The sequence below is a fragment of the Pseudopodoces humilis genome, chromosome 7 (assembly GCF_049639895.1).
Source record: "Pseudopodoces humilis isolate 2021_Gansu_Grassland_sample_001 chromosome 7, ASM4963989v1, whole genome shotgun sequence".
Classification (NCBI taxonomy): domain Eukaryota; kingdom Metazoa; phylum Chordata; class Aves; order Passeriformes; family Paridae; genus Pseudopodoces; species Pseudopodoces humilis.
The window spans coordinates 22,613,736-22,641,289 of record NC_142206.1 but is presented as its reverse complement, the minus strand read 5'-3'; the positions used below and the strand labels follow the sequence as shown (position 1 = coordinate 22,641,289).

Genomic DNA, 27,554 nt, shown 5'->3' with positions numbered 1-27,554 from the left:
ATACTTCCAGTTTAAAAACAATCATTCCTTTGCTGTTCCCACCCATCTCCCCTACGGTACCCCTCCCACAGTAAACAGGATTAGCACAACTCCAGGAAGAATGCCTCAGCCAACTGCACAGGAGCCCCAAGATCTGCCTGGCAGTTTTTCACACAGTATTTTAATAGCACATAATGTTGTATAGGAGGACCATTCAAAACAGTCTGAGGAAGAGACACCCTGCTGCTAGAACACTGTTGTCAGAAGCGAAAGGTAAATGCACTGCTTCTGTAAAGAACCTAGGAAAGACAAACACACGATTTTAAATATTTTTCATTAAATAGAGAAACCCATGACTATAAGGGCAAGGCTGGAAGATAGCTGACAAAGGATTAGGTATCTGGCAGCTGGAACCTCTCCAGGCAGGAAATCTTTGGCTTGTCAGGCTCTGTTACAATGTTATGGCTTCAAATCACAAAGACAAAAATTCAGCAGCAGTTTCCCTTGAGCAAAGTGCTTCACCCCTTCCAAAGCCAAGCCTAGGCATTTTGGCTTGGCCCCTACTTTATGGCAGAATACCTGAGCCCCAACAAGAGTTATGAAACATTAGCTGTGGCCTCTGCCTTGCTCACCCACCACACAGTCTTATGTAGGGCAAGGATTAGTAGAGCAATACATCCCAGTGAGGACTCAGCTGAATCCAGCCACTGAATTCAGTAGCCAAGAAACACATACATTTTCCCATCTCACTTTTAAAGGGTGGGGGGAAGCATGCTCTGTTTTAGTCTTCACATATCAGCAAGTCTTCAGGTTTGATAAGAAGCTAAAACTTGTGCTGTTCGGCCAACTAGGACTGGAAAACACTTGTGCAAAGGTCCAAAACAGGCTTTGAAGAAACAAGGAGTGGACAAGAACTGCAAGTGAACTGCAAGCAGCTGTTCTTACATCAGCAGGATTTCAAGACAGGATGAAGTGAAATAAACTAACAGCGCTAAAGAGACATTGCAATTCTGTGCTTCATTAGATAATGTTTTAATACTTGAGAGACATGGAAAATGCCAAACCGTCACCCTGGCAAGCTGGCAGAGAGGGTTGTAGAGACAGGCATTGGCTCCACACTTTGAAAGTTTATGCTAGGCTTCAGCTTCTCATACAAAGAAGCTTTTCTGAACAAAGATAAAGGCACAGTCTGAAATAAGCAAGCATCCCTCTCTTGGCAGAAGGTGCATCATGTAGTTAGCTCTGGTGACAGCATCAGAAAGTCATCAAGAAAGTTCCCACCTATGAAGCATACTGACTCAGCTTCAGAAAGCATGTAGCTGTTGTATTGCAGAAAAAAAGAATTCCCCCTTGCCTTATGTCCCAACATGCTGCACCCACAATGCTCAGTCTGCTGATCAAGCTAGAAAGGCCCCTTGAACATGCAACAGCTGGGACACCTAAAAAATTCCTCTCAAACCTGGTAGTATCAAGAATTGTTGAATTAACAATTTAAGTCTCAAGTTTAAACTATAGTTTTAATAAACATTTGTGGAAGCAAAGATGCAAACCGGGCTGTACGTGACATCCCTTTTGGCTCACTGACCCTGAAATGTCACCTAAGTTTTGCTGTTGCTGACAAAACACAGAAGGGCTGCTGAGCGGAGTTCCTGGGAAGTTATTTGTTATGAGGTGCTCAGACTATCCAAGGCCTGTTTTCACTCTGATCTTTGCTCCAGTCCACAGCTTGTGCATTTGCCAAGAGCTGTTGTGGAAAACACTACAAGGGGAAGGCAGGGAGACAATAACTACAGGCAGGGAGAAAACACTGTCCCATTAACAGGAGTGTATTTACTTCCTAGCAGGATAGTAGTTCTGCTCAGCATCTTCAGGAGTTTGCATCGCATAGCAAGGCTGCTTCTGCCACTGGCTTGGCTTCAGACTCTCCAGAGAAGAAATCACATCTGCTTTCCATGGAGTTTAATTCCTCTGCTCCGCTGCTGTAAACTCCTGAAGTGGGGAACAGATGTCTCCCCTCCTCCCCAGGGGGTGGAGGTTTCACCCCCAGTTTCAGCAAAATGTCCTTCTACACACAAGCCAGAAGGCTGCAGATCCCTCAATACAGGGCCAGCAGTTTCCCACACAGAGCTAGTCAAGAGGGGCTTGGAAAAACTAAGCTGACTCATCTTGCTGGAAAGAACACCTGGGGGTTCCCAGCTTTCCTTCCCAGCACTGCTTTCCTTCATGCTCAGACTGTGTGATGTAACACTGAACCTGCTGGCACAGGGGCCAACAGAAAGGCTCTAAAACTCCAGGCTTTGCTTGAGGTAGCAGCCTCCTGGCTGCATTTACTGAAGCGTTAGAAGCAGGACAGACAGTTATATGTTCCAAACAAATAGTTTCCAGAGACTGTTAAACTTGCCTTGCAAAGCTCTTTTCCCTTTAAGGAGAAGCATGTGCTGCAGCACGTGTCTGCTAACCAAGAAGGCAGACATGTTAAATTCTGATTAGGAAACTAAGATTATACTCCAAGCTTATCTGGTATCTTTTCTAGCAAGCAGGCAGGCAGTCCAAGTAACCTTCTTCCCTTTAACCAAAGCAGGTCAAACCCTTCCCTGAAGTAAAGCTCCAAGACTACAAAATACCACTAAGTCCCTGAACTACTTCAGCTACAGCAAGTGACCTTCTCACAGACCTCGAACTGTAGAGAGGTGCTATTTCAATGACTAACTTCTAAAGAGAGTAACCAGTCTCTAAAGGCTTCAATCATCAGCAAGGCCAGCTGATGCTTTAGCCAGCAAGGGCTGGCCTGCATGGGGTGCAGTCACATAGGCTCACTCAAGGTCCAGAGGAGACACCGGGCTCTGTCAGCGGTATTGGTGCTCACCTTTGCTCAAGCACTCTCCTCACAAAGCTCAGCAGCTTCAGGAAACCAGTGCAAGGCATTCAAAACCTGTCTGTGCTGACAGCTCACAGCAACTCAAGACAAGCAGTTCCTCTGCTAGATTAATACAGCTCTATCACACTGTGTAAGCTCAAGAATTGCCAACTACCCTCCCCAATTCCAACCTTGAAAAACAAGAACGGAAAAACGTCTCAGGTCAACTACTTCCTATGAGAAGGAGCAAGTAATGTACACCACCTTCCTCAACATCTGGCATGTGCAAAAAGCCTGCCCTCAGTCAAGACAGAAGCACACTCAAAATCTTCACCCCAGAGAAGTATCAAGCTCAGCCAGAACACAGTGGGTTTGGAGACCTCACTTTGACAGAGAAGTCTGAGGGGAGGACAATGCCTGTGCTGCACAGCAGGGTTAAAGAGCTCATTTAAAGCAGCTTCTCCCTTTAGTCAGCACAGACCTTCTCACAATACATCCCAGATCAGCCTTCCACAAGAGGGAGGGGGGCTGGGTGCTACACCAGAGGAGTTGGCTTGGAGCAGGGTGTGCACAAGAGAAAGAATAGCTACTTCAAACCATTTGCCACCCAGACAGGAGCTCTCAAACCCCTCCAGAGCCCAGAGAGGGATTCAGAGCCTGCCATCCTCACAGTCTTGTAAATATGGGAAAGTGCATACGTGGATGTGGGTCAGCCCAAGAAAGCAGTTCAACTCTGCCTCCCGAGAGCACATCTATCCCCACAGGCTGCCTGCAACCATGACTGGATGAGCAGAGCAGGGAGAGAAAGACAACGTGGAATAAAGATGCTGCAATGACCACTGACAGTATACAGCAAAAACAGTGACAGTATTGTAAGGTTCTGCAGCGTTTCAGGCTGTCATCTTCCTCCTTTCCTAGGAGGCTATGCTAGGCTGGCTTTCTTGAAGACAACTTTCGCTACACAGAGGTTAGCTAATGAACCCAGACCAAGGTTCGGACATTAAGGAAAACTCAGCAAGACTCAAACACTGTCTTAATAAAGACAGCTCTGCTTCCCAGGGCAAGGACTGTTTGTTATATGCTGCTTAAAATTTATCAGTCCTTCAAGAGAGGAGAGAGACTGGATGCTGATATCCGCAGAGGAGTCCTGCACTAGTAGGAAGACAGGCCTGAACTCAGGTGATTTTTTCCTCTCTTTAAAGGACTAAAATCATACTCAGAAAGACCTAGTGGCATTTGAAATACCTCTCCTCTCCCTCCCGAGAACCTTCCCCATGGGTGCTCTGAGCACCCTGACTTCAGACCATTAGACTACAGTTAACTATGCTTAGGATGGAAGTAAATACAGAGAGCAAAAAGCAAACACAGTAAGCCAAGGGAAACCAGATCCAGATGCACCTCAGGTTCATCCTGTGTGCTACCAGCACAGTACAGCCATGCAGGAAGCAGGAGTGAAGCTGTGTGCAGGGACAGAGACCAGAAAGCAGTGCTCACCTTATCATGATTCACTTCCCTCCCTTCTCTCCCAGCCTGACCCTTCCTTTTCCTTACATACTGCACAAAGGATAACGATATCAGACAGGCTACTTTCTTGCTGACATGTGGAAAGCTGAAAGCTTGCACTTCCCCACTACACCATTCCATTGCAAGGCATCACCAACAGTACCATCACTACCCACAGGGCACACAATATCTAGGCATCAGAAAGAATGTGTTTGGCCCACCCACATCCAATCTGTTCCAAAAGGAGTTCATCCTTTGCTACTTGCTTATACTTGAAAATAACTGCACCCAGTGGGCTCTTTTATTTCCCCAGACAAGCCTGTCCCAGTCTCCCCCACCTCCCAACTCCATTTCAAACAGGGGACTTGGACTAATTCATCTTGTCACAAATCAAAACCAGCCGTTGGGACTCAAACAAAATTAGAGTTGCTCTTTGAAGCCTGGCTGGCCTATTTAGGAGGGCACTGGCATTACTTGGCAGGTTTCGTAGCTTTGCTGCTCAGGGACAGTTCAGCTGCTGCTCCAGATGTGTCAGAGAAAGTAGTTACAACTACTCTCCTTCTAGAAAGAACCTGTAATTCCTGCTTTCCATTCCCAATGCAGGAATGGAGCTGTGTGCACTGGAGGCAGCAGGTGGCTACTGGGAGTGGAGCTGCTTGGCATACCTGAGATACACACAGCAGCTCTGACATCCCTTCACTTCAGGGGTCCCCTCCCTCCTTCCGAAACTGTGGCCATTTTATTGAATGAACACCCTGGGCCAACACCCAGGAAAAAAAAAATAAAAAATCTTCTAGCTAACTTTGGTCCAGACCTTCCTTCTTACTCCACAGATGCCCAAAATACTTACAAGGAACAGGAGATTGAAAAGGAAGAGGAAGTACTTGGTGACTTTTAGGCAGCCAGACCCCATTTTCTTTCACTTACAGGACCTAAGGGGAAAGCAGACAGACAATGAGTTATGTTGCAGACAGGTCCTCTGGGCAGCTTCAGAGCAACAGCCTTACCCTGTGCAGAGCTCTGGATCATCTGGTAGGCCTCAGAGCACATGCACAGACAGCACAGAATACCAGAATTGCTTTTTCAAGACAGTAAAACAGGACATCCACACCACAGTACAGTCACTGCTGCCAAGATCTCCTGGAGAGTGGCACAGACCTATCAGCAGTTACAGAAGAGATTTAATCACAAATGCACTGCTAATTCCATCACTATTTATATGGACTTTGCAGTAGTAGCATCAACCAAAATACCAACCCTAGCTACTACTCCTGGTGGTGAACAGTGATGCAAGCTACTCAATTCCCTGACAGCAGTAAAAGAGATGTATGGAGCTTCTGGAGCACCACAGCTTATTAAAGGCAACAGAAGTTACTAAGGGGCTGGAGCATCTCTCATATAAGGACAGGCTGTGAGAGTAAGACCTGTTCATCCTAGAGAAGAGATGACTGAGAGGACCTCATCAATGTCTACCAGTATCTGAAGGGAGGCGTCAGAGGATGAAGCCAGGATGCAGCCTTTGCACCACAGGCATCAGAGCTTGCCTGCAGTGCCAAGCAACAGGACAAGAGTCAACAGGCAGAAATTGATGCACAGAAAGTTCCACCTGAACATGAGGAAGAACTTCTTCCCTGTGCATGTGACCACACACCAGAACAGATTTTCCCAGAGAGGGTGTGGAGCCTCCCTCACTGGAGATATTCAAGAACCATCTAGATGCAATCCTGTGTCATATGCTCTTGGATGACCCTGCTTGAACAGGGAGGTTGGACCAGATGACCACTGTGGTCTCTTCCAACCTGACCCATTCTGTGGTTCTGTCAGCTTTCCTGCTTCTCCTTCCTGCCCCAGACTCGGTTGTTTCCCACATAAACAACAGAGAACTTTTAATTTCTTTAAAATTTTTTTCTACCAAGCTCCTTGCTCCAAACACACCATGCCACTTTAAGAATCACCAGCCAGAGGAAGAGCAATACACCAGGCTGGCCTGGGAAGAAATAGCCCCAAGAGAGAGCAAGGTCAGCAAGGTTCTCTGCTGTCAGCCTGGGTGTACCAAGGATCGCCAGAGCCCACTCCGTTCTTTTGTTTCAATCAAAGGCTTTTGCTTAATCCTATTAAATATTTAGGTTAACTCTGGAGCTAAACTGGTATGTGGGCCTTGTTATAACTGGCTAGCCTTCCCAACAAGCAATTGTCACCCTCAAACTACCAGGAGAGAGCACAAGTCTGAACTCTGTGTCTCAAGTTGCTGCTCTAACTTCAAGGAATGCCATGGCGAGAGACTCTGCTAAGACCATCACTGCACAGCAGCTAGCAAGATGTTATTAAGATGGGAAGCAGCAGAGATATAAAATGTCAGCCAGCTGTGCTACAGGCTGATCTCAAATCTTGTCTGTATAGCAGTCATTGCACCTAAGGAGCTCTTTACTGCACAGCCAGGTCAGCAATATCTCAGTTAGTTTTTCTTCATTTTACTCCTCAGGTCAGAGGCCATAAAGCCAGCTGCACCCAAAAGTAGGTCCTTCAAATGAGCCATGAAAAGTCCTGTAATAGTTTCTGGTCCAAATGTACATCAATTATCAAACACACAGAATTCCCATTTTCAGGATGCACCCCCAGGTGCAGCCATCACCATGAATTGGTTCTGTTCCAGAAAAGATGCACTATACAACAGCTGCATCGCTACCAAGGAAAAGTGAATGAAGGCTCTCTGTCAGCAGAATTCCTCCTTTCCCTGCAGGAGAAACGTCCTCTGAGGCCACGAGTCCTGGAAGGTACCAACACCTAAGGCTGCACTTGGAGAGGATAACTAAGATGTAAACGTTCCCATCCAGCTGGGATGGGAACTTGCTTCCTGGCTTCACCACAAACACATCTCCTCGTAACAGGATCACAAACTGGAGCCTGGCAATCTAACCAGAATGCAAAGGCAGACAGATCCCTAGGTGACGATGAATTTCTGTTGTGGGAGTTACAAATATTTTTCTTTTCTTTAACCTAGCCCAGAACTAAGTTAGGTAACAACTTCTTGCACAATGCACTGGACTTCTTACCTTAAGACATCTGATCCCAGGTGCAATCCTCCTAATTTTCAAACCGGAGGGGCAAGTCCCAGTACTCACTGACTTGCTTCCTAGCACTAAAAGCTGTATGCTGCCTATTTAAACTCTGCCCACACTGTTTTGATTTGTCAGGAAAACATATTTAAAAAGCTGTTAGGATCTTTATAGAAGTTATTTCAGCTAATTAAGCAGCAAGGCAAGTTTACTGTGGAAGATATGCCTGAGGTAACAAGAGTAAAATAGTGCTTTCAGGACTCTTCTACGCCTAGCTATTCGTTAAAGACATACCATCTTCAAAGTTTATTAAAAACAAAACAAACCCAAAACAAACAACCCCAACTGTGCATTACAGCATTATGCACCATTCTCTCCTTGCCACATGGCAATGTATCTCTTTCATCGCTTCTACCCATAAAGTAATTCAAAGTACAGTTTTCATGTCAGAGGAGAAAAAGGGTCTTAAGGTTTTGCTTTGAGCTTTCAAGATACTTTAGAGCTCCACTGAAATATTACAGATTTTCCATTCTTTGCAAATTAACTTACTTTTGTCCACTACATCAATGAAATTCCTCAAAACTGCATCTTCTGAAATTGCAGCCATAAGATTAGCAACACTGTCAAACAATAGAAGCTCTACAAAATTTGAGATAGGTCAGGTTTGAAAGCAGATAAACTTGGAGTTATTACAACCAGGCATATCCACAGGCCACTCAGCAGCAAAAAGCCAACTTAAGCATCATAGCTAGTGCTGTAGTAAAAGCTGAAGTTTGCCTTCTGAAGTTGGTCAAGTTTTGAGCCTTAATGTCTTGCAACAATGCATGCAGAAGTTAAATACATGAAGTCTGCAGATTTCAAATTCCACTAGTTGTCCACAATTATTTGTTTTTTCCTCTCCCTCTACACTCCTATTGCTTTGACCATTTGAATTTTCATCCCCAAGCAGCAACTCCCACTCTTTTCAACAATCCTGTACGTGCACATCAAATTTTCCCTGTCATTCTCCAGACTGATGCCAGCTCAGCAGAGGATTTCATAAGACACCATCAGTGTGCAGAATGGCATTTCTTCCAATATCTCATTCTCCATCTTGTAAAGATATGCAGGATTATTTATGCAGCGTGTTGCTTTGAGGCACTACTGCCATTAAAACTGTGTTGCCAACACAGCCTGGTCAGTTGCTGTGTAGTTCATCCAGGGTGTTTCTTAGCCCACGTTCAGTCCCAGGACCTGAAGGGAGAAATAATTCCAGGAAGGCATCAACTGATTCAGAACTCAGGGGTTTCATACCAGGAAGGGATGGAACGGGTCTTCACAGGCTAGACTGGCATCAGGGGATGGCTTCCTGCCCCCTCCATGACATCCAGCTCTCAGGCCTGTCGTTCTCCCAGCAACAGCCTTGACAGCAAGACCTGTATGTGGAGCAGGAACATAAAATCCAGGACATGTGCCTGAGGAGATGCAGACAGAGGCCTGCTTCGTTAGCAACTGCATAGGAGTCCCATCACAGCTCAGAGATTCACTCATTTTTGTCACAGGAACCTGTGAAACTCCCAGTCCCCCTCGTGTAAAAGGTGACCCCAGAGAAGGACAGGTGAACATGAAAAGCTGAATACCTCTGCCTCCTAACCCCACCACTGGGAACATAGGCAGGAAGGGGAAAATTCATGCAGAGACATTATAACCACATCAGTCAAGGGGCAGAGAGGCTAAGTTAATTTTTAATTGCAATTCTGCTCTACCCAATTAGATCCTGTACTGCCTCCACCCAGCAAGCACTGCATGCTTGGTGCTCACTGAAGTTTATGATATTTGGCCCAGGCTAGCGCTGTACAAGCCTGGGCCACGCAGCTCTGCTGGGAAGGGCTCAGCCCTTCTCTGCAGGTTTCTCCCTGATGAGTTCTGGCAGCTGAAACACCTCAGCTGCCAAGTTATTGCACAGCACAAATAAGGGGCTCATTTATGAGTGCAGTGAAAGAAAAGGAAGAACCACAAAACAAACCAGAGCAGAACAGCTGTGGAAATCACCATCTCTGTAGATTTATAAAGAAGTGCAAAGTTCATGCAAACCCTTAAAGGACAGCACACATTCCCAAGAGCACTGAGCTCTGAAAGTCAGTCCCAATACTCCAACTCGGGTAAAGAGGGCTCACATTTGACTGCATTGACATAGCCTGAGGATGCTGTCCCCTCTCCTCCAGGTCCTCTTGCTTAAGGACAGGAAATGACTGGTTACAAAAAAGCTGCAGGTTATTCCTGTGTACTTTGACCAGCTGCTCCCCACAACCATCCCTCAGGCTCTAACACCAAGGGACCTAAACCAAAGGCAGACTCTATAGGATGCCACTACTACCAGCTTCTATCAGGCTAGGATGAGGTCAAACCAGCATCAGATTTGGCTTTCACAAGTTGCTATTTCCCTTGTCCCCACAAACACCCCAAATGCCCTGTTAAGGCTGCCAACTCTGGCTCAGTTCTACTATCCCTCCTGCCTACTCAAGGAGAAACTTACAGTTTGACAGATGCAGAGATGCAGCAGCCAGCACCATGAACTAAGGTTCTGCAGCATACCCTAAGGCTCCTGATCCTCCTTCACCTCTTGCATCTGATGTGGAAGGTGGGATCTTTGGCTGAAAGTCCAGCTGGTCCACTGAAGCAACCTCCAATGCAGCCTCAGCTGATCTCAAGCACTGCAGGTGTTTTCTTGACACAAAAAGCAAGCATCACCTTCCTCACTTACCTAAGTCTTACACATTGCAACAGGTCATTCCCCGCACGATATCACAAGGCTGGACACTTAAAACATCTAAAGCTGTCCCTGATCTGGTCTCCTGTCTTTTCTTTCTCACACCACAACATGGACCAAAGTCAGATGGGTTCATTTGCAGACAGATTGACCGAGAAATGGCAGAGATGGAGGTGCTCCCACTTCTGTACTCTGGTTGTGTAGCTGGTTCCCTCTGCCCAAAGTAACTAGCAGGTGTCCCCAGGAAGGGATCAGCATGCTGCTGGTTCCATAAAGATGTTTATCTGCACAGTAATTTGCATGAGGCTGAGGCCATTTTGAAGGATAGTGTAGTTACTTTTTGCACTATTATCCCAATCCAGAAGCAGATTGGAAATACAGCTGCATAGAGACCTACCAAAGCCAGCACACGAAAGTTGCTCACTAAATGGCCACTTTCCAGCTCCAATGCAGCCATCCCCATGCAGGAGAGACTGGGGAAGGGACAGCTCAGAAAGTTGTGGGGCAGAGGAGGAAACAGGTTATTCTTTGCAGGATTCTGAGCCCTTGCAGCCCAAAGCTCAGCTGCTTCTCTATCCATGCACATGCAGAACAGACGTTTGGCAGTCAGAAAGTCTCCTGATCGTGACTGATGAGACAGGACAGCTTCACACAACAGTACCAGTTAATGAACAATGACAGAGTTACTAAGTCTCCTGTTAACCAGGTACACCACTGTCCTCAGGGCAGGGACTGTAAGTTACAGCTCCATTAACATATAAAGAATATCCTAAAGAGTTCATCTTGTTGACGTTAATATATAAAGGCCTTGGACTTTCGGTACACCTGGGAGGTACATCTTGTCTCTGGCAAGCAAATAACCACAGAGCTGATGAATGACCCAAGCCTGAATTCATTGAACTTTCCTTTAAGCTTCACTGAGATAATACCAGCTGTGTAACGACCTTGAAAACATAAACAAGATTATGTTTGTCGTGGAGGTTGTCCAAATAGCATCTCTTCACAAGTTACAATGGAAGGACTGAGGGAGAAGCTGGATGTTAAAAATTAAGGTATATATAAGTATGTATTTTTAATATATATTTATATGTGTGTATCTCAGTGATACAGGTACAGTTTCTTTTTGAAGGAAAGTGTCAGTAGAAGGCAGAAAAGTATTTCTGCATATTGCAAATCTTGAAAACAGAACAAACCAGACCCTATCTTATTCCATCTTCTAGGAGAGACAGTTTCTTCTTAAGTAGAAGTAATTGTCTTCTCCTCAAGAGAAGACAAGCACAGCTACATCAGCCTGCAAACTGCAGCTTCACACTTAATTACCTGCAAACTTCGAATTACCTGCACATACATGTACTACGAGACCCTAACAGCACCTGCAAGACATCTGCAGGATAGAGACTCAAATGTGCAGGCAGTCCCTCTGCATTTTGCTACTCCTGGGGCAAAGGGAGCAGACTAGAGCAAGGCAACAGCTGGCTTCAAGTACTGCAGAAATACCACTGGAAAGAACAGATTTCTCAGGAATAGTTTCTGAGGGAACTTAGCAGCTCACATTGCAAAGGTAGATTTGTTCCTGGTGTACCTGGTAAGACATTCAGCTTTTCTGTCTGACTTCTGTAGTTACTGTACTGTTGTGTGAATTTTCTGACTAGCAACTACATTCTCCAGCAAGATCCTGGATTAGAAAGCACCCCCAGGACTTCCTACAATGGCACAGATTTTTCTGTATGTTTTATCACAGCAAGCACATGTTGTGTATTTTGTAAAAAGGAAATGCGTATTTTAGAAATGTACTTCTGATGCTCAACAGGAAATGATCAGATATTTATAAACCACTGTCTTATCATTAAAAAGAAACCAAGCCCACAGTTCAGTATCAAACAGCAGCAGAGGTTTTAGAAGTGTGTTTTAATCTCTATGTTTACAAGCAGTGTAACACATTTTGAGAACATCTGGCCTTCACACTTCAGTTTGAAAGCCAACATTTAAGTAGTTCTTCAGTCCCTACAACTGGCAAATTGAGAAAGTTCTTTGCTATTTTCAGCCTACACACTCATGCTTGCACAGCATGACAGTGTTTGTAGGACAGCATTTCTCCGATTTAAGCAAAACTTTCCATACATAAAGACCAGAGATCTGCCAAAAAACGTGAGCAAAAAACCAACCCCAAACCCCACTGTCTCAGACGTCATTTGATTCTCCTCTACCCCTGAAAGAAACAAACAAACAAAAAAAAGGTAGAAGAAATTAATCGACTTACCAAAAATAGCAGACAGAAGAAATAGCCAAAAGTACAGCTTAGTGGACTTTCTCTTTTTAATTACCACATATTAGAGCGTTAGTTGTGCAACACGTTCTGCAGGTCAGGTCCAGAAAGAGGTCTCCACACTGACTAAAGCCAGCACACAATGCAGTAAAAATGCAGAGTTTTCACAAAACTGGTTGGGCAACTCTGTCACTTGACTACATTGGCTCTTTAATCGCTTCAACAACGAAACCAGCTCAGCTTTGTTTACTGCACTTGGAGCTGCCAGGCTGCAAACGTAACCTCTGAAATGGATGTGCCCACCAGCTCCCACAGCTGTCAGTGGCACCAGTGTGTCAAAAGCAGTCCCTCTGCTCTGGTCTGCCCCACATCTCCCCACAGAGGAGCAAAACCTGCAAGCAAGACCCGCATTCCAAACTGCAGCAGGGAGACCAGCACAGACAAGGAGCATTCTGCTTGTGCTCAGGTAACCTTCTCCCCAGCACGGTTCTGCAGCACAGGGGATGCTTCAAAGTGCTTCTCGGTGCCAGTCATCAGCCTGGAAACCCCAGGTGCAAGTACATGCACGGGACAGGCTCCCCTTCCTTCCCTCTCATGCAAGCAATGCCTTGGAGGTCAACAAATCTCCTCCAAGGAGTTGCACAACACCCTTCAGCTTGGAGATACCTTCCTCAGATTCAGCAGCTTTTTCTGCCTGCCAGAGCTCCCAAAAGTTACCACAATCCAGGCAGGAAGAAAGCCCCTTTTTCTATTTTATGAAACAGCAACAGAGATTGTGAGACTTAGGTAGGAGCCAGGTAGTAGAAGTGATTTTTACCTCTCCTGCCTCCTCCTCCCATAAAATGCAAGAGGTCAAGGACTTTTTACTGTAAGTTCCCTTTCCAAACAAACTGGAAAGTTTTCAGTTACTTCCATTTTCTCAGATGCTAGGGCAAATAACTAGTGAGTGATTAGATACAGCACACCCATGACAAACATGTTTCTGAGAAGTTACAGCATCTGCTTGACCCGGGAAATGAGGTTTCCTACTCTCTTGGTTCTTTTCAGGAATTAGCAAAGAAAGTAGTTTTACTTCAAGGGCAGGAAGTTTTCCACAGCTTAGCAATTTGCACAGCACTTAAATAAACAACTTCTCTCCACCTCCCCTTTGCTTATTGAGTCTTCAGACCACACACCTCCACAGACAGGTGGATGGGGCTGAGCAGAGCCTGGGCACCAGCACCTGGCATAGGAAGGAAGCTGAGCTCACCCAGCATCGCTCCCAGTAATTGCAGGTTCTCCTGGAGTTCATTTCATAGCTTAAGCCAGACACTTCTACAAATCAAAACACTAGAGATTGCCTATTCAGAAGGGCATAGGGCAATGAGCACTTCCTTGTCCTTCTCAGGTTAAACCTCCAGAGGAGCTCAGACACCCTGCCAAACTATCTGACTCACCAGAGCAATGAAGTCCCTTGCAGCTGACAGCCCACTGGAGAATGGAAGTGTCTTCTGCCACCAGGATTATCCCTAAGACCTCTCTCCCTAGAGTAGTACATGCACATGGTCTCAAGTGGCAGAAAGGAAAAAAAACAACAAACAAACCCAAAACCCACCACAAAGCAAACAGAAGATGCCTCTGGCTTTGTTGTTCCAAATGACTCTGAAGCTTTAGAGTGAAGTAATCTTCCCTGAACAACAGAAGAGACAGGCTAGTAGTCTACTTTAATCATATCACATGCTTTGTATCACATCCTTCACTGTTAGCAAGGCACTGATCTAAAGAAGCTGAGGCTTTAACCCTTTAGCCCACAGATCAAGGAGAGCTGGAAGAGTACTGCAAACCCATCATGACTAGAAAGTGAAAAGTGCCTCAGGGCGCAAGGGGATACATCTTTTGGCTTGTCATCAGAAACAGTTGTCCCTTTATTATTTGTAATTTTAGGAAACTTTGGTTTTGCCAAATAGACCATCTGCAAATACCTGAACCACTCCTGTGCCCCTGCTACATGGGATGCTAGAGCAGAAGAGCACAGACCAGCAGGTGTTAACAATCTCCCCTGTTCAGCAAGGTCAGCCCTACCATCACCATGGGCCTCCAATCTGAAGGCCCCCACTGCAGGCTGACAGTACAGGAATCAGAAGTACAGGATTCCTGCTAGATTGTCACACAAAGTACCTCGTGATCTCTCCCATAGTTTCATACCAGGGAAGACAAGGGAGGCAACTCAGCCAAACCATTTGTTACAAGCAGACAGGGCCAGCTGAGCCTGGGGTCTCCAAACTCTGCACAGAATCTCACACAGTGGCAGCAGTGACACAGCCATAGAAGGTTACCCGGACCCAGCCTCTGCCCCAGAAGAAGCTGTACTTCCACCGGACCATGCCAGGGTCACACGAGACCTTGTGCCCTGCCGGAGCATAGTCTGCCCTGCTGACGAGGGGAGCATCGTCACAGACAGTCTGGGGATGAACATTTCACAACATCCTGAGTTTCATGCCACAGATGCCACTTGACACTACCAAAGGGTACGAGTGGAAAGAGAAAGACAGAACTATAAAAAGCTCCTGAGGAAGGGATTCTGTCTCAAGCAGCCCCTGTTTCCAAAATGATGACATACAGAGGGCAGGAGGGCAAGAAAAGACAAAGTGCAGGACTTTAAACCACAGATATTTTGAGTAATTTTCTGCTATTCAAAAACATTCACCTCAACCACATTTTCCCTTTCCAACATCATGGTAAATAATACAAATAGTTTCACACTTGTAACTGGCAGCAAGTAACCTTACTGCCCTGATCACTCTGAGGATGCAACTCAGAAGCTATTTCAAACCTTTCTTTGGAACAGCCAGTCCCAACAGGGGCTGCTGTACAGTCTCTCAGATGTACAGCAGCATTGTCTAGCACTTTTTCCTTTCACCTTTACAGAACACTTTCCTCATGCCAAGCTCTTCTGACAAGAGACAGAAAGTGGAAAAGAAAGCAACATTGTACAGCAGTAAAGAGCAACGCTGTGAGGAGCAAGAATAACGCAGCATGAGCTGTTACAGAAGCTGCAGTGAAGCTGCTTTGTTCCCCGTAGAAGCATTTTAGGAAGTGAAATGCCACAATAAGAAATCTCAGAGGACAAGGCTGGAAAACAAAGGGGTCCTCTAGAAAACACTTAGTTAGCTGGAAGAGATACCCAAAAACCTTTGGTTGCCCTTCTATGAAGTTGGCCCTGAATTCCAAGGCAGGCTGCAATACACAGAGGTGTTTTGCTGCCCTGATGATTGCTATGTTATCATGCAGGTAATCCCAGCAGAGTTAATTGGAGCAACACAAGAGCATTGATTAGTGATAGACCTGCCACCTGCAGTTAAGATCACTCCTGTAACACCATTGCAAAAAAAATAAAAAAAATCAATCAATCCTTCAAAGCAAAACGTGTGTAGGTTCTGGACAGAACTGCTTCAAGCCAAGAAGAACAGACATATGGGATAGGTTCCCTAGGAATTTGGCAGTTAAAAAAGACAGCAAGAGTTTGAAAAGCTAGGTCTGTTTTGGGAAAAAGAGGGGCCTCCTTGGAGTCTGCAGACCTATGCACAGTGGTCTGGAAAACGGGTTCAGCTGAACCTGAACCAAGAGAGGCTGGGTGGCCTTTTCTTTCCTGAAAAGGTCTCCTTTTCTATATTTAGAGCATGAATATTTCAGAAGACAATTTGATGGAGGAATTCTAGAAGAATAAGATGGAAAAAAGTAGTTCTGAGGTATTTACTTTAAAATAAGAAAGAACGCAAAGTAACTAATTTACAAATAATCCGATGAGCCTCAGTGCAGACATAAATGCTCGCATTTCAGAGGGAAAAAAAACCCAAAACATGCTGTTCCATCTTTAATCAGTAAATCATGATTGAGGCTAAGACTACTTTCTAATAGGATTACAGACACATTTTTTTCTTATTTGTCTCTGTCCCACCGCATTGTTGTCTTTCCCCTCACAGCTCACCTGGTTTTACTTCACATCAGCTCCACAAGTTTTAATCAAGCCAAACTCACCAATCACCTAAAACTGCAGCAAGAGGTCTCATGCATTCTACCTGGGCAGGTTATGGTTGTCACACACGGCTCCCTCTGCCCCCAGCACACCCGTCCACCCCTCGCTAGTGCAGCAGCTTGAAACCCATTGCCTGCTCCTCCTCTGACAGGAGGCTGCCAGCAGGAGATCCATGCATCACAGGGCACCAGGGCTCTCCACTGACATCCTGGGCACAGGAATAACCATCAGACAGCACCACAGTAATACACCTGCTGACCTGGCTCAGCTCACACACGACTCCACAGGCTGTTCTTCCTGACAGCAAACATCCTGGGGCAAAGGCTGTCTGTCTTCTGGGCAAACAAGGAGCAACTGCTCAGGTTCCCATGGGATAGCACCGGCCATCTACTTGTACACACACCAGTGGGTCTTGCCTGTGGCTGACAGCTGGGATAGGAAGAGGTTTCCTCTCCGCCTGAAGCTGCACAATGCAGGAACCTAGTGTTTTACTACAGGATCAAGTCTAAATCACTGCCACAACAGCCTCCAAAGCTTCAACACGATGGACTGGTAATGAATGCACAAACACTCAGGCTCTGAGGCCACCAGCAGGACTGCAGCATCAAATCAAAGAAGCCTTTGAGGTCTTGGACTTGGGAATTAAAGCAGCTTGCCATTCCTCAAAATAGCCCTTCCTTGAAATAGTCTCTTCTGCCAAAGCAACAGCCAGTTTGATGAAGTTTTTGACATTTAAAAATTCCCATGAAGTTTTGGCAACTGCATTTTTGTCACCTCATTTTCATTCCAGGAAGCCATGAGTCACAACACCTCCCCCGGGGGAAAAAGGGTGATAGGAAAACTCTGACATTTCAGGTCCTCTCACATCAGGCAGGAGAAGCACCAGCAGCTGTGGGCATCACCTCCAACCCCTCAGGAGCTGCCAGGACCACCCCCATTTTAGCTGCACTCGCAACTGAAGCGTTCTCACCCTTGGAGGATCAGGGGTGAAGGAGCTGTGCATGGGGAGCAGCCACCCCTGCAGCAAGTCCCACGGAGGGGCTGGGGTTCACCTGCAAGGCTGATCACTCCCCCACACCACCAGCCTGCAGGAGCTTCTCCTGCACCTGCAGCCTCTCCCCCCACTCCTGTGCAGTCTCCCCTGAGAAGTGCAGCAGAGCCCTTGGGAAGCAGGGAAGGGCTGTGCCTTTACCTTGTTTCACAGGGCTCACCAGGGCCTCTCCACACAGCTGTGGTGTAGCACTGTTCCACACAGCAGCTGCCGAGCAGAAGTCTTCTCTAATTAAAAGAGCTTCCTTGGGGAACAGGCAGATCTACTGCACAACTCGGAGCACTCTTTAGTTATTCCATGTGCATAGCTGCAAGCCAGCATTAGAAAGGGATCTGAATGCAAAGAAGAGTCCAGCAGCTTCTTACACTGCTGGGAAAGTACATTTAGGCAGCTGGAGTTTTATCTGGTTTGGGTTCCTCCCTCCCCCGAAAGACTTCAGAGGTGAGCATAATTAGAACTCCTGCCTGCCTTTTAAGCCCCAGTTTCTTCTAGCATGCAGCATAGATGTTTGGTCAGTGCAAAATACAAGGCAGCAGCAGGGGAAAACAGACGTGCTAACCTGCAGGTCAGCAGTCTGTCTCCTTAATCCAAGTCCTGCTCTGCTTCTGTGTTTTACAGGGAGCCTAGACACAGGCTAGAAGAAGAAAGGAACACGACACAGAAGAAAGGGATTGAAGGGACAGGAGGCCAAGAAAGCATGCTGGGAAGTTGAGGACATTCCAGCAAAGCCACTCAGGACTGACTCATCACCAGCAACTTCAATCCACAACAGACACATGACCAGTTCCACAGCAGGCAAGAGGATGCTTTGTGCTACAGCACCATATGAAAGAAGCCCCAGAACCATTGCAGCCCTAGAGATGGTGTCCTGTCACCACAGCAGCCAGAACAGCACCCTTTCATGCAAAGAGTACTCTACAAATTAATAGATTACAAGCTGACAGGAGAGGAGCAGAGCAGACTGCATGGTGACTTGAAATCAGGCATGCTAGTTCTGGGGACCAAAATCCAAAAAACCCCTTGATACTGTCACCACTGAATACAGAACTTATTATCAATTTCTTTCCACACACATTCTAAGTAATATTAAGTAAGCCATTTGCAGGACCAAGGAGAAATCAGAAAAAAAAAATCATGTAGGAAGGGTATAAGACACTCCCAACACAAATATTTTTTCTTCATTTACTAGAACAGTTAGAAACTGAAATGCCACAAAAGGTATAAACTTCCCTGGAAAGGTCTAACTAGAGCACAGAGGCATTTTGTGCAGTAGTAGAGATTATCTAGTTAATTTAGAGTTTGCAATTGATTCCCAGCATAACTGCTAACCATCTATCACAGGAGACATATCAGCTCTGTGTTTAGGATTTGCAAATTCCTATATTATGGGATGACAGTAGAAGCCCTTGAAGTCCTAGTGAAGTGCCAAGATGCCCTGCCCACCCCTGCCCTGCATGCTGTTTCAGAAGCCCTGCACCAATACAGCTCAGGTCATGGCCCCACAGCAACCCAATGCACAAAACCCCAGAGGCAGCTCACTCGAACCTGTGCCAGTCTGGTGCACCAGCCCAAGCAAAACCAGCATCCTGGAGCAGGCTGCTTTTAAAACTAGACAGACAAGGTGCTGCATGAAGCCTCTCCTGTAGAGGTAGGAGCTGAGGGTATCAAATTCCTGTGTAGTCCCTTGAACCCATCCTGGTGAGGGCACAGAAATCTCACGGAGCAGAGGCAGTGTCCAAAGCAAGGCGCTGGAGAAGAGTGTGGTCAGATCCAGTGACTGAAACCCCTCTTCCAGAACAACTCTGGGAAACAGCTTCCTTCATTCCTTCATTCATTTACCAACAGGTAAAGCTACTTTACAGCATCCCTGCTGTGCAAACCCCTCCAAGAGCAATTCCTTTCCCAAGCTAGCTACTTGGCAATGGATGGGAAGCAGGAGGGACCAAGGGCAGTTCCCAGCTCCAGCTGTGGGAAGATCAGCTCGAGATGCGTGGCTGCAGCTCTGACAGCTCATCTGCTCTTTTGCTTGTGTATGAGAGACTGAAGCAGACTTGTTTTGCCTACAAAGGGAACTCCCCGTTATGTAACTTCAAATCTTCAGGCTGCTGGATATCCTAATGTATACAGTTCGTCCCACATCAGCAATTCTCCAGTACACATGGCCATGGGATTATCATCATACTGGAAGAGATCAGCAATCTGCTTACAGCTTAGTAACAATTTTGTAGTAAAGTGCTTTCATCATGCACCTGTCTCAAGGCTGTGTTTGCTGCAAAGCAACTAAAATCAGCAGCCCAGCAGCATCCTTAACAAATTCCACCAGTACTTCGCTTACGTGCAAGGCTCTTCTTCTGGTCCTTCTAAGCTCCTGAGCTCCTTATAGACAGACTGGACACTTACCACACCAGCAACTTTCAGAAATTAAGTACATGCACTGGACTTTGGTTTGACTTGCTTTCAAGTGGTGGTGTCCCAGTAGGTGGTGTCCCAGTTCTGAAGCTCCATCAAGGAGACAAAGAACTAGAGCAGTCAGCCAGACAGCCTGTGCACGCACCTCTTCCCACAGGACAAAGCCTGTCCCCAGCTTAGTCGCCTTCTCTTTCTCCCCTGTATTTACTTTGGATGAGCCACAAACCACCCAGCTTCCCTGGCTCTGTGGTGTTCAAAATGAACCCATGCTTGGGTTCAGAGCTGGCAGTCTCCAATCCCTGTTCCCATCCCCATAGGCTACTGTTTTATTCCCTTTTTCTTCCATGATCAGCCAGGCAGTCCCTTCTGCAGAGCTGCTCACAGTAACGCCTCATCCTTCTTCCAGAAAATTAGCTAGCTCAGAATCTGACAGAGCACACAAGAAGTGATTTAAGCAATCTCCACTATGCAGTTCCTTTGCTTCACTTATCACCCCATCTAGACTGAAGTCAGCCATTAACTGCTTTAGTGTTTCCAATCCCTGATAGCCCAGAGAGCTTTCAGCAAACAGGCTCTGCCACAGCCAACCAGCCGTCAAGGAACTGCTGGCACTGACTGTGCCTCCTGTATTATTCCTTTTACCATGCCAAGAGAGGCTGTAATTTTTAGCCTTTCCTCCATTTCATTCCCTCTAAGAATACAGAAGAGCCAAAAAGAGACAGAGGTGGTTAGGTAATGATTGCATCTCATTAGGCAGTTGCTAAAGGAAAGGTGGCTCACTCAGCTATCCCTTCACACGTATGTCATTAATCAGTAGCCTGTAGAAAGCTCCAATCCCACGTTCCTCCAGCAGATGCATTAGTGCAAGGACACAGTTCATTTCTTTGGCCATTAAAGCTGACAACCACATGGTGGAGGGCAGGCTACTGGGCCCAACTACCCCTTTGCTGCACAAAAGGACTCCAGACCTCTGGATGTCATGATCCATGTTCAGAGACAAATGAAGGGAAGGAAGGAGAAGAATGGGATACAGATGTCATGCTCCTATTTTTGAGAGGTGAAGTTAAGGCACTCTAGGGTGAATTCCTGAGCAGTACTACCATAATATACCATTATATTATAATATATCATTCTACCATAAATATACCTCTGAATTACTACCACAATTCCTGGCAGTAGCAAGTTCGTTTTGCTGTACGTAAGTTTTTCCACAATGGAAACTGAGGAGTTAGCACAAGAAGCCTGTGCCTCCAGTCACCCCTTGTACACAGCCCCACTGGAAATATCGCTACCTCCTCCAGCCTTCCAAGATGCACAAACAGAGCCTGAGCCCCGGCAGACCCACCTCCTCTAGCACCTCCCACTCACCAGCCAAGAGGAACCAGGAAAAAAGTGTCTGCCGTGCCACAGGCACCTTTAAAGTGGAGCAATAATTACTGCTTCAGAAAGCATGGGGCATGATTCAAGTCCCAGCATCTCTCTGGCACTCCCGTAACAGACCCTATCCCATCAGTGCCCAAAGGTCTTTGTGGCAATGCCCTTTCGCCTGTGCTGTGTGCTTCCTGCTGGAACAATGCCAGCAGGCACCAAGAACCACAGCCATGGTTTGAAAAGTGCTCTGGGGCCTGTGGCTACCTGTGGATAGAGGTTTGCAAAACTCCCACCGGCATCCCTCTGACTTAAACATCTGCTGGATGAACACCTGCAGGCCTGCGTAGACCCCTCCTGCCTTACAGCTGTGAGAGCAGAACACAAAGTAACAGAAGAGTGATAAAACCTTTCCTTGGTTACAGTCAGATGAGAAATTTCATGTGAAACCCCACCTTGCACTTCAAAGAGCTTGAAGCTGAGTGGTCTGAGTAGCAGGGACAAGAAAACCTCCACGGAGCTGTGGGTAGGTCTCGTCAGAGCATTTCCTGCACCAGTTTACAGTTGTAGGTCACACTACACCTACCTGTCACCCGAGAATTAAATAGAGACAATAACAGTAACGAAGAGAGTCCAGATGAGCCACATCATTAAAGCTGCTAAATCCTCTTAAGGGAGGAGCTTCCATGCAGCAGGATAGAGATTGCCCACAGGGAGGGCTTTCTCCAGGCTCTCAGCCTGCGGCTTGCTCTATTTCTGTCACACGCAGGTAAGAAGCTGAACAAACACTGCAAGACTTCACCCAGCCCTGCAGCACAGCGATGAGAATGTCATCTCAGCACTCCCCAGAGCCCGTGACAAAGGTGGAGAAACCCCAGCCAAAGAGGGGTTTAGGTCCAAAGAGGCTACACCAATGGAAGGTATTTTGGCAGCAAGATATTTCTCTGAAAGGGGTGTTAAATGATACAATGTTAGGAGTGAGGAGAGGCTACTCACTTCTCTGAGCCACTCCAAATCCACACATAGGCTTGCAGAGCAGTTGGCAAAGGTTCTCATCTGTGTGGGCTGCCCAGCACGAACAAGCACCCATGGATTTTTTTCTTTTTTGTAAAGAAGCACAACTGCAGCTCTAGGAGCTCCTGCTCCAGCCAAATGACCAAAACTAAATGGAAATGTTAAAAAACACCTCACTGTTGCAGGAGGTTCTGCTGTGGAACACTGACAGGTCTTCTGATGCCCGAGCAGTGACACTGCAGAACAGGACACTCACTAACTGTACCACCCAGTGCCCTTCTGCCTCATTAACACTTTCTTCCCATTTAGTGCTCATGAAGTATTTAGTAAGAGCTGAGTAATTTGTCATTTTTACAGTCTGTCATATGCTTGACATCAGCATACAGCAGCACATTACTGAGAGTGCTCCCCTCACTAGACACCTCCATCTAGATTTTCAGAGCAGTGTTTCTATACTTTGACCTTGTGGACCACCACAATTATTCTAGCCACAGGCTTCTGCTTGACAGTTCTCATGCAGTGAGCAAGCTCCACAGCAGCAGGTTCACATCTCAGACTTCAAAGGGGATTTTTCTTAAGCCCAAGATGTCTGAGAAAGCAAAAAAAAACAAAAAAAAAAAAAAAAAAAAACAAAAAAAAACCCCAAAACATGGAGAGGAAGTATCAGCGATGGCAGATTTCAAGACAGCACTCTCCAGCTGTTCACCCTCGCTTGCACAGAAGCACATGAGTGTTGTCAGAAGCTAATAACCCAGAGGCCTCACAAGTGGTGGGATGTGTTACATCCCTGCGAGCCTCTACCCTCAACAGCAGCTCAAACACCTCCAAGGGCAGCTCTTCCTCCCAGCCACTACCTCTGAGAGCACTGCAATAGGACACTGTCTCTCCCTTGCACAGCTAATAAGTGTCAAGCTCTCATCTTATACACAATATGCCAGAGCTTGTCCAAGACATAGGAACGCTTCATCCTAAACTAGCTTTACTAAAGCCAATGTTTAGATTTCAGGATGGTTTGGTTTGGATTTTTAGTTTGTTATTTTTTTGTACCAAACACCCCATTTTACATGAAAGCATACACAGCAGATTTTTAATGCTCTGGGGCAGAATCAGCATGCCTGGAGTGCAACAAGCTGCAATCCCCTTATCCTCCTTATCAACAGATTTGTTACCAGTCACACTGCAAATGCAATTCTCATTCCCAACATCTACCCAGCTGTTGAACTGCAAGCACTATTCTGAACTCCTCACAGCGATCTCAGAAAGGAAGGGCGAAAAAGGGACACAACAGGCTGGCCCAGCACTAGATTTCTCTAGTTGTAATACGGTAAGATCGCTACAGAAGCATCTAATCCACATCTTGGAAATCAATCAAGACAGAGCCGACTGAAGCCAGCTGTATGCCCAGTCTGATCAGCAGGCAGCAGAGGCACTCGGCCGATATCCCCGCACAGCAGCAGCCCGCCGGGCCGGCAGGACCCGCTCCCGCTGCAGCTGGCCACGCTCCCTGTCAGCTCACACGCCAGGGGATCACAGCTCAGCCCCCGACTCGAGTGTGGAGGGGCTGAGAGCGTCCAGCAGCGGGGACCGGCGCCCCGAGAGGCTCCCCGGCCCCGCATGCAGCCGCCGGGGGCTGCCGAGCCGCACTGGGGACTCCCACCGCGGCCACCAGAAAGCCCCGCAGAAAACCCCCGCGAAGTCCCCGCCGGGCACGGCCCCCGGCCCGGCACGCCGAGACCCCCGGGCCGAGGGGAGCGGGGTGTCCCGGCCCGGCCTCCCCGTCCCCGGCCCCTCGGGGCGCAGCGCCTACCTGCTCTGCTCGGCGGGCTGGGCACGGCTGAGCTCGGCGGGGCGCTCCCTGCTCGCCGCTGTGCCCCCGGGGCGGAGCCGGCTGCTGCTCTGAGCCGGCCCCGGGGCGGGCCACCGCCCCCGGCCCTGCCCGGCCCCCGCCCCCGGCCCTGCCCGGCCCCCGCCGGGCGCTGCTCGCAGCCGGTTCCTCGCCCGGGCCCCGCCGTGCCCGCCCAGGGCTCCGCGCAGCGCCCGGCACGGCCCGCTCCGAGCCGCTCCTCGCACCGAGTCACGCGTTTTCCACTGCCCACCCGTGAGGCCTCGGCCGCCGCCTCCCCCTCTCCACCTGGGACCAAAGCACCCCGCTCCGCTCGGGCAGGCGGCCAGGCAGGGTGCCGGGGACCTTTGCCCCGCTCGCTGCACTTGCCGTGAGCCCGTCTCCTCCCGCGAGCCCCCTGCCTGGCCCGTCAAGTAGCTGCAACAAGCGCACACACACCATTGCCCCTTAAAGCCCTTTAAGGCCACTCGCACAGCTTGGCTGGTGCTGCGAGACGCGCTCTGTGGCTCCCTGCCCAGTGAAAGCAAGCCTGATGACCCACCGAAAGATTCTTCCAGTGGGCAATTTCGCTGCCCCAATGAATCCTGTAAACATCACCCGTGCTGCACATTGTTTCCCCTCCAAACCCCGTTAAGCTCTTGTTTGCCCCAGAGCCTCCAGCACTGTGAAGATGGTGAGGTGTTCGCATGCTGTGGCTGCTGTTTGCTCTGCTGACCAGTGCCACTGCATTGTTTCCACGGGCTTCTCTGTTTTGTGCAGTGTATCCGCTCTGCGCAGCAAGCAGCAAGCTCAAACCACCAGCTCTTTGTTCTTGGCACGTGGCATAATTAGCCCAATGGGATCCTGCCTCTTCTCTACTGGTAGAAAGAAATAGAAGTGATAAGTAAAAATAAAAGTGATCCTCTGTAAATCTTCCTTTCAGAGTTTCTGAAACCAAATCTATCAAGCCAATCCTAAAATGAAGGAAGATCAGGAGGTCCCTCACCCTTCTGAGGAGCAGCATTCCTCACTTTCACGTATTCTGCTGTCCTGGCAGGAGGAGGACCAGCCAAATCGTGCATCTCAAAGTCCCAGTCCTCACTCCTGGGGGCAGCAAAAACCGGTTTGGCTTTTGTACTGAGACAGGTGTATAATGGCCACCTTATTCTCTCCTGACAAGATGCCTCTTGGTCATCTTTCTGTGTCTGGGGGCTGATTGCTTACCCTGCCACCAGGCTTCAAAGAAAACAATTTAGAAGGTCCTTTTCTGGGCTGTGCTTTATTCATTGCATTTACTTGACTATCATTCTGGTATTTAGAGCCCTATCCAGTCCAAACCTTTCCCTGCAGCTCCCAAGCATTTCCTCTGGTACCCAGATTAAACACATCCTTCGTCCCTTTCCCAGCAGTGGTGTTCAGCAGCCTTCCCACTAGCCTGTATTTTATCCTGTAGACATATTTTTTGTCAGGATAAGCATGTGGTCATGTGATGGGCAAAGCCAAGCCGCATAACAAGTCCTCCTTCATGCATGGATAGCGTGAGGCAGGAGGGGCCATGGGAGGAGGCTGCACCTGGAGAGCAGGTGTCACTTGCTGAGTGCCACACACGTTGTGTGCGGCACCCTGGGCTCCACATCCTCCTGCGTGCCACCAGCAGGTAACTGCAGGCTCATCATGAAGGCTCGGCTGGGGAGAAGGGATGGAAATGCAGGTGCTGAGGCAGAAGAGGGACATTAAAGTGGAAGTGAAATGACTCGCTCTGCAAAGGGGTTTTTGTGGGTGTGGTCTCACCACCCCTATTTCTGCAGCTGCTCACAGCAGTACCAGGCTATCCATGGCCTACAAACGGTCTAATTTTGCTCAGACTCCCTTCTCATACCAAAAATTTGTAAAGCCAGTTGTTAGTGTCTAAGACAAGGACAAATTATGCATGAGAATTATTTGGGGCAATATTTGAAAACTCATTTACAACCAGTCTTGGGGACTGTGTCTTTCTGGAAATCAGCAGCACTCTAGCATCTCTTTTCAAGCAGAATTAACCTTCATAAAAAATACTTATATTCTCAAAATTAAAAGTACTTTTTCTTTACCCATTCTCTCTCTCTTTGTCTTTCATTCAAACATCTGCTCAAGCTTATGCCTGTGCTCTGTAAGCCAGAATGCTTACCTATAAAGATACACGGGTTGGTGGGGCAGGTGAAATAGCATCTGCCTGTTCTTATATTTAGTCTTCCTCATCTCTGTGTCGACAGATTATCCAAGCCTACAGGTACTGAGCATGTAGCTTGTTTCTGATTCTTACAAAAATTGTCCTACTTTGAGGAAGGAAGCCTGGGCTCAAAATATTTCCCCTGAGGATTAGTGCAAAGGCTGTTTCTTAAAGAAAATGGGTTTTAAATAAAAAGTGATTACAAGGTGCAGTGCAAATGGATTGTGCCAGCAGCTCTGGTGCCCGAATTCATTTGTGTCAGAGGCTTTGAGAATGGGATACATGTTAGCAAAGGCAGTGTGGGAGTACACATGCATCAGTGATTGCATGCATAACTGGTTATGCTCGAGTGCCACTCCAATATGAACCAGTGAGTCTAGAAAAAGCATTAAGTCCCACTGCATTTGCTGAGAGAAGGGAATAGGTTTTAAAAGAGAGCTTCCAAAGTGCCTGAATTTTATTAGAAAGTCTGACGTGAATCATGCTCTTCAGAAGGCTTGCAACAGGGACTTGGCAGCAGAGGAGAAACAGATCTACTGAGATGTTGCAGCTAAGCTGTGCACAGATGGCAGACTAAAAGCCCAAGTATAAACAGCATCTTTTACAATGTACACATCAGGCTGGATTCTCAGCTAGTGATTAGACAAAAGTGCTTGTAAGAAAACACCCAGGCTGGAGAAACCCACCATTATGTGGCATGTAAGGCCGAAAACTGAATATCATTTCAAAGGCAGTGAGAGACCAGCCAGTGGGTCATTGAGCCAAGCAATCTGTTTTTGCCTTGGGCCATCTTCATTTCAAACACAACCATTTCAACCATTCCCTGTCAAATGAATACTTTCTTTTTAGGAGGAATTAATCTCTGTACCAAATCAAGTCATGACCTATTCTGTGGGTAAACAAGGGAAGTCTGCACAGGAGTCCCAGTCCCTGTGGTGCAGCTTCATGCAGGTTCTGATTCATTTGTACACACGGTCTGTTTCCTTAGGCACAGGGGAATACTTATGCCCTGCAGAGAGCTGGCTGGCTGTGCTTTTATGGCTGCTTACAGCCTTGCCCAGGGTTGTGAGAAGCTGCACAGTCCCCACTGCTTTGCAATGAAAAACACAAATATGGCATGGATGGCTGCTAATTATGGGTGGCTGATAATGATGGAGGGAGCTACGGTGGGGCAGGGGGGCCCTCATTCCCTGTTGGTAAACCCATATCAGGCTGGGCAGGGGCCATCCTGGAACAGCTGGATGCAAGCAAGAAAT

At 47.3% G+C, this 27,554-nt stretch overlaps 1 protein-coding gene across 3 annotated transcripts in view; it reads right to left on the bottom strand.

Annotated features, from left to right (window-relative positions):
• Nucleotides 1-24,797, bottom strand: part of CD82 (CD82 molecule) — a 39,248-nt gene extending 14,451 nt beyond the window's left edge. Inside the window, exons 1-2 of one of the 3 annotated variants that reach the window (XM_014252183.2) lie at nucleotides 24,652-24,797; nucleotides 5,190-5,271 (exon numbers count right to left, since the gene is read on the bottom strand). In XM_014252183.2, coding sequence (XP_014107658.1) covers nucleotides 5,190-5,252 — 63 coding nt within the window. In that variant the 5' untranslated portion in view covers nucleotides 5,253-5,271; nucleotides 24,652-24,797. Of the gene's footprint in view, nucleotides 1-5,189; nucleotides 5,272-12,404; nucleotides 12,546-24,074; nucleotides 24,195-24,651 lie in introns of those variants that run through there. The other 2 variants (XM_005522411.3, XM_014252182.2) reach the window with 2 other exon arrangements.
• Between the last annotated feature and the right edge of the window lie 2,757 nt (nucleotides 24,798-27,554).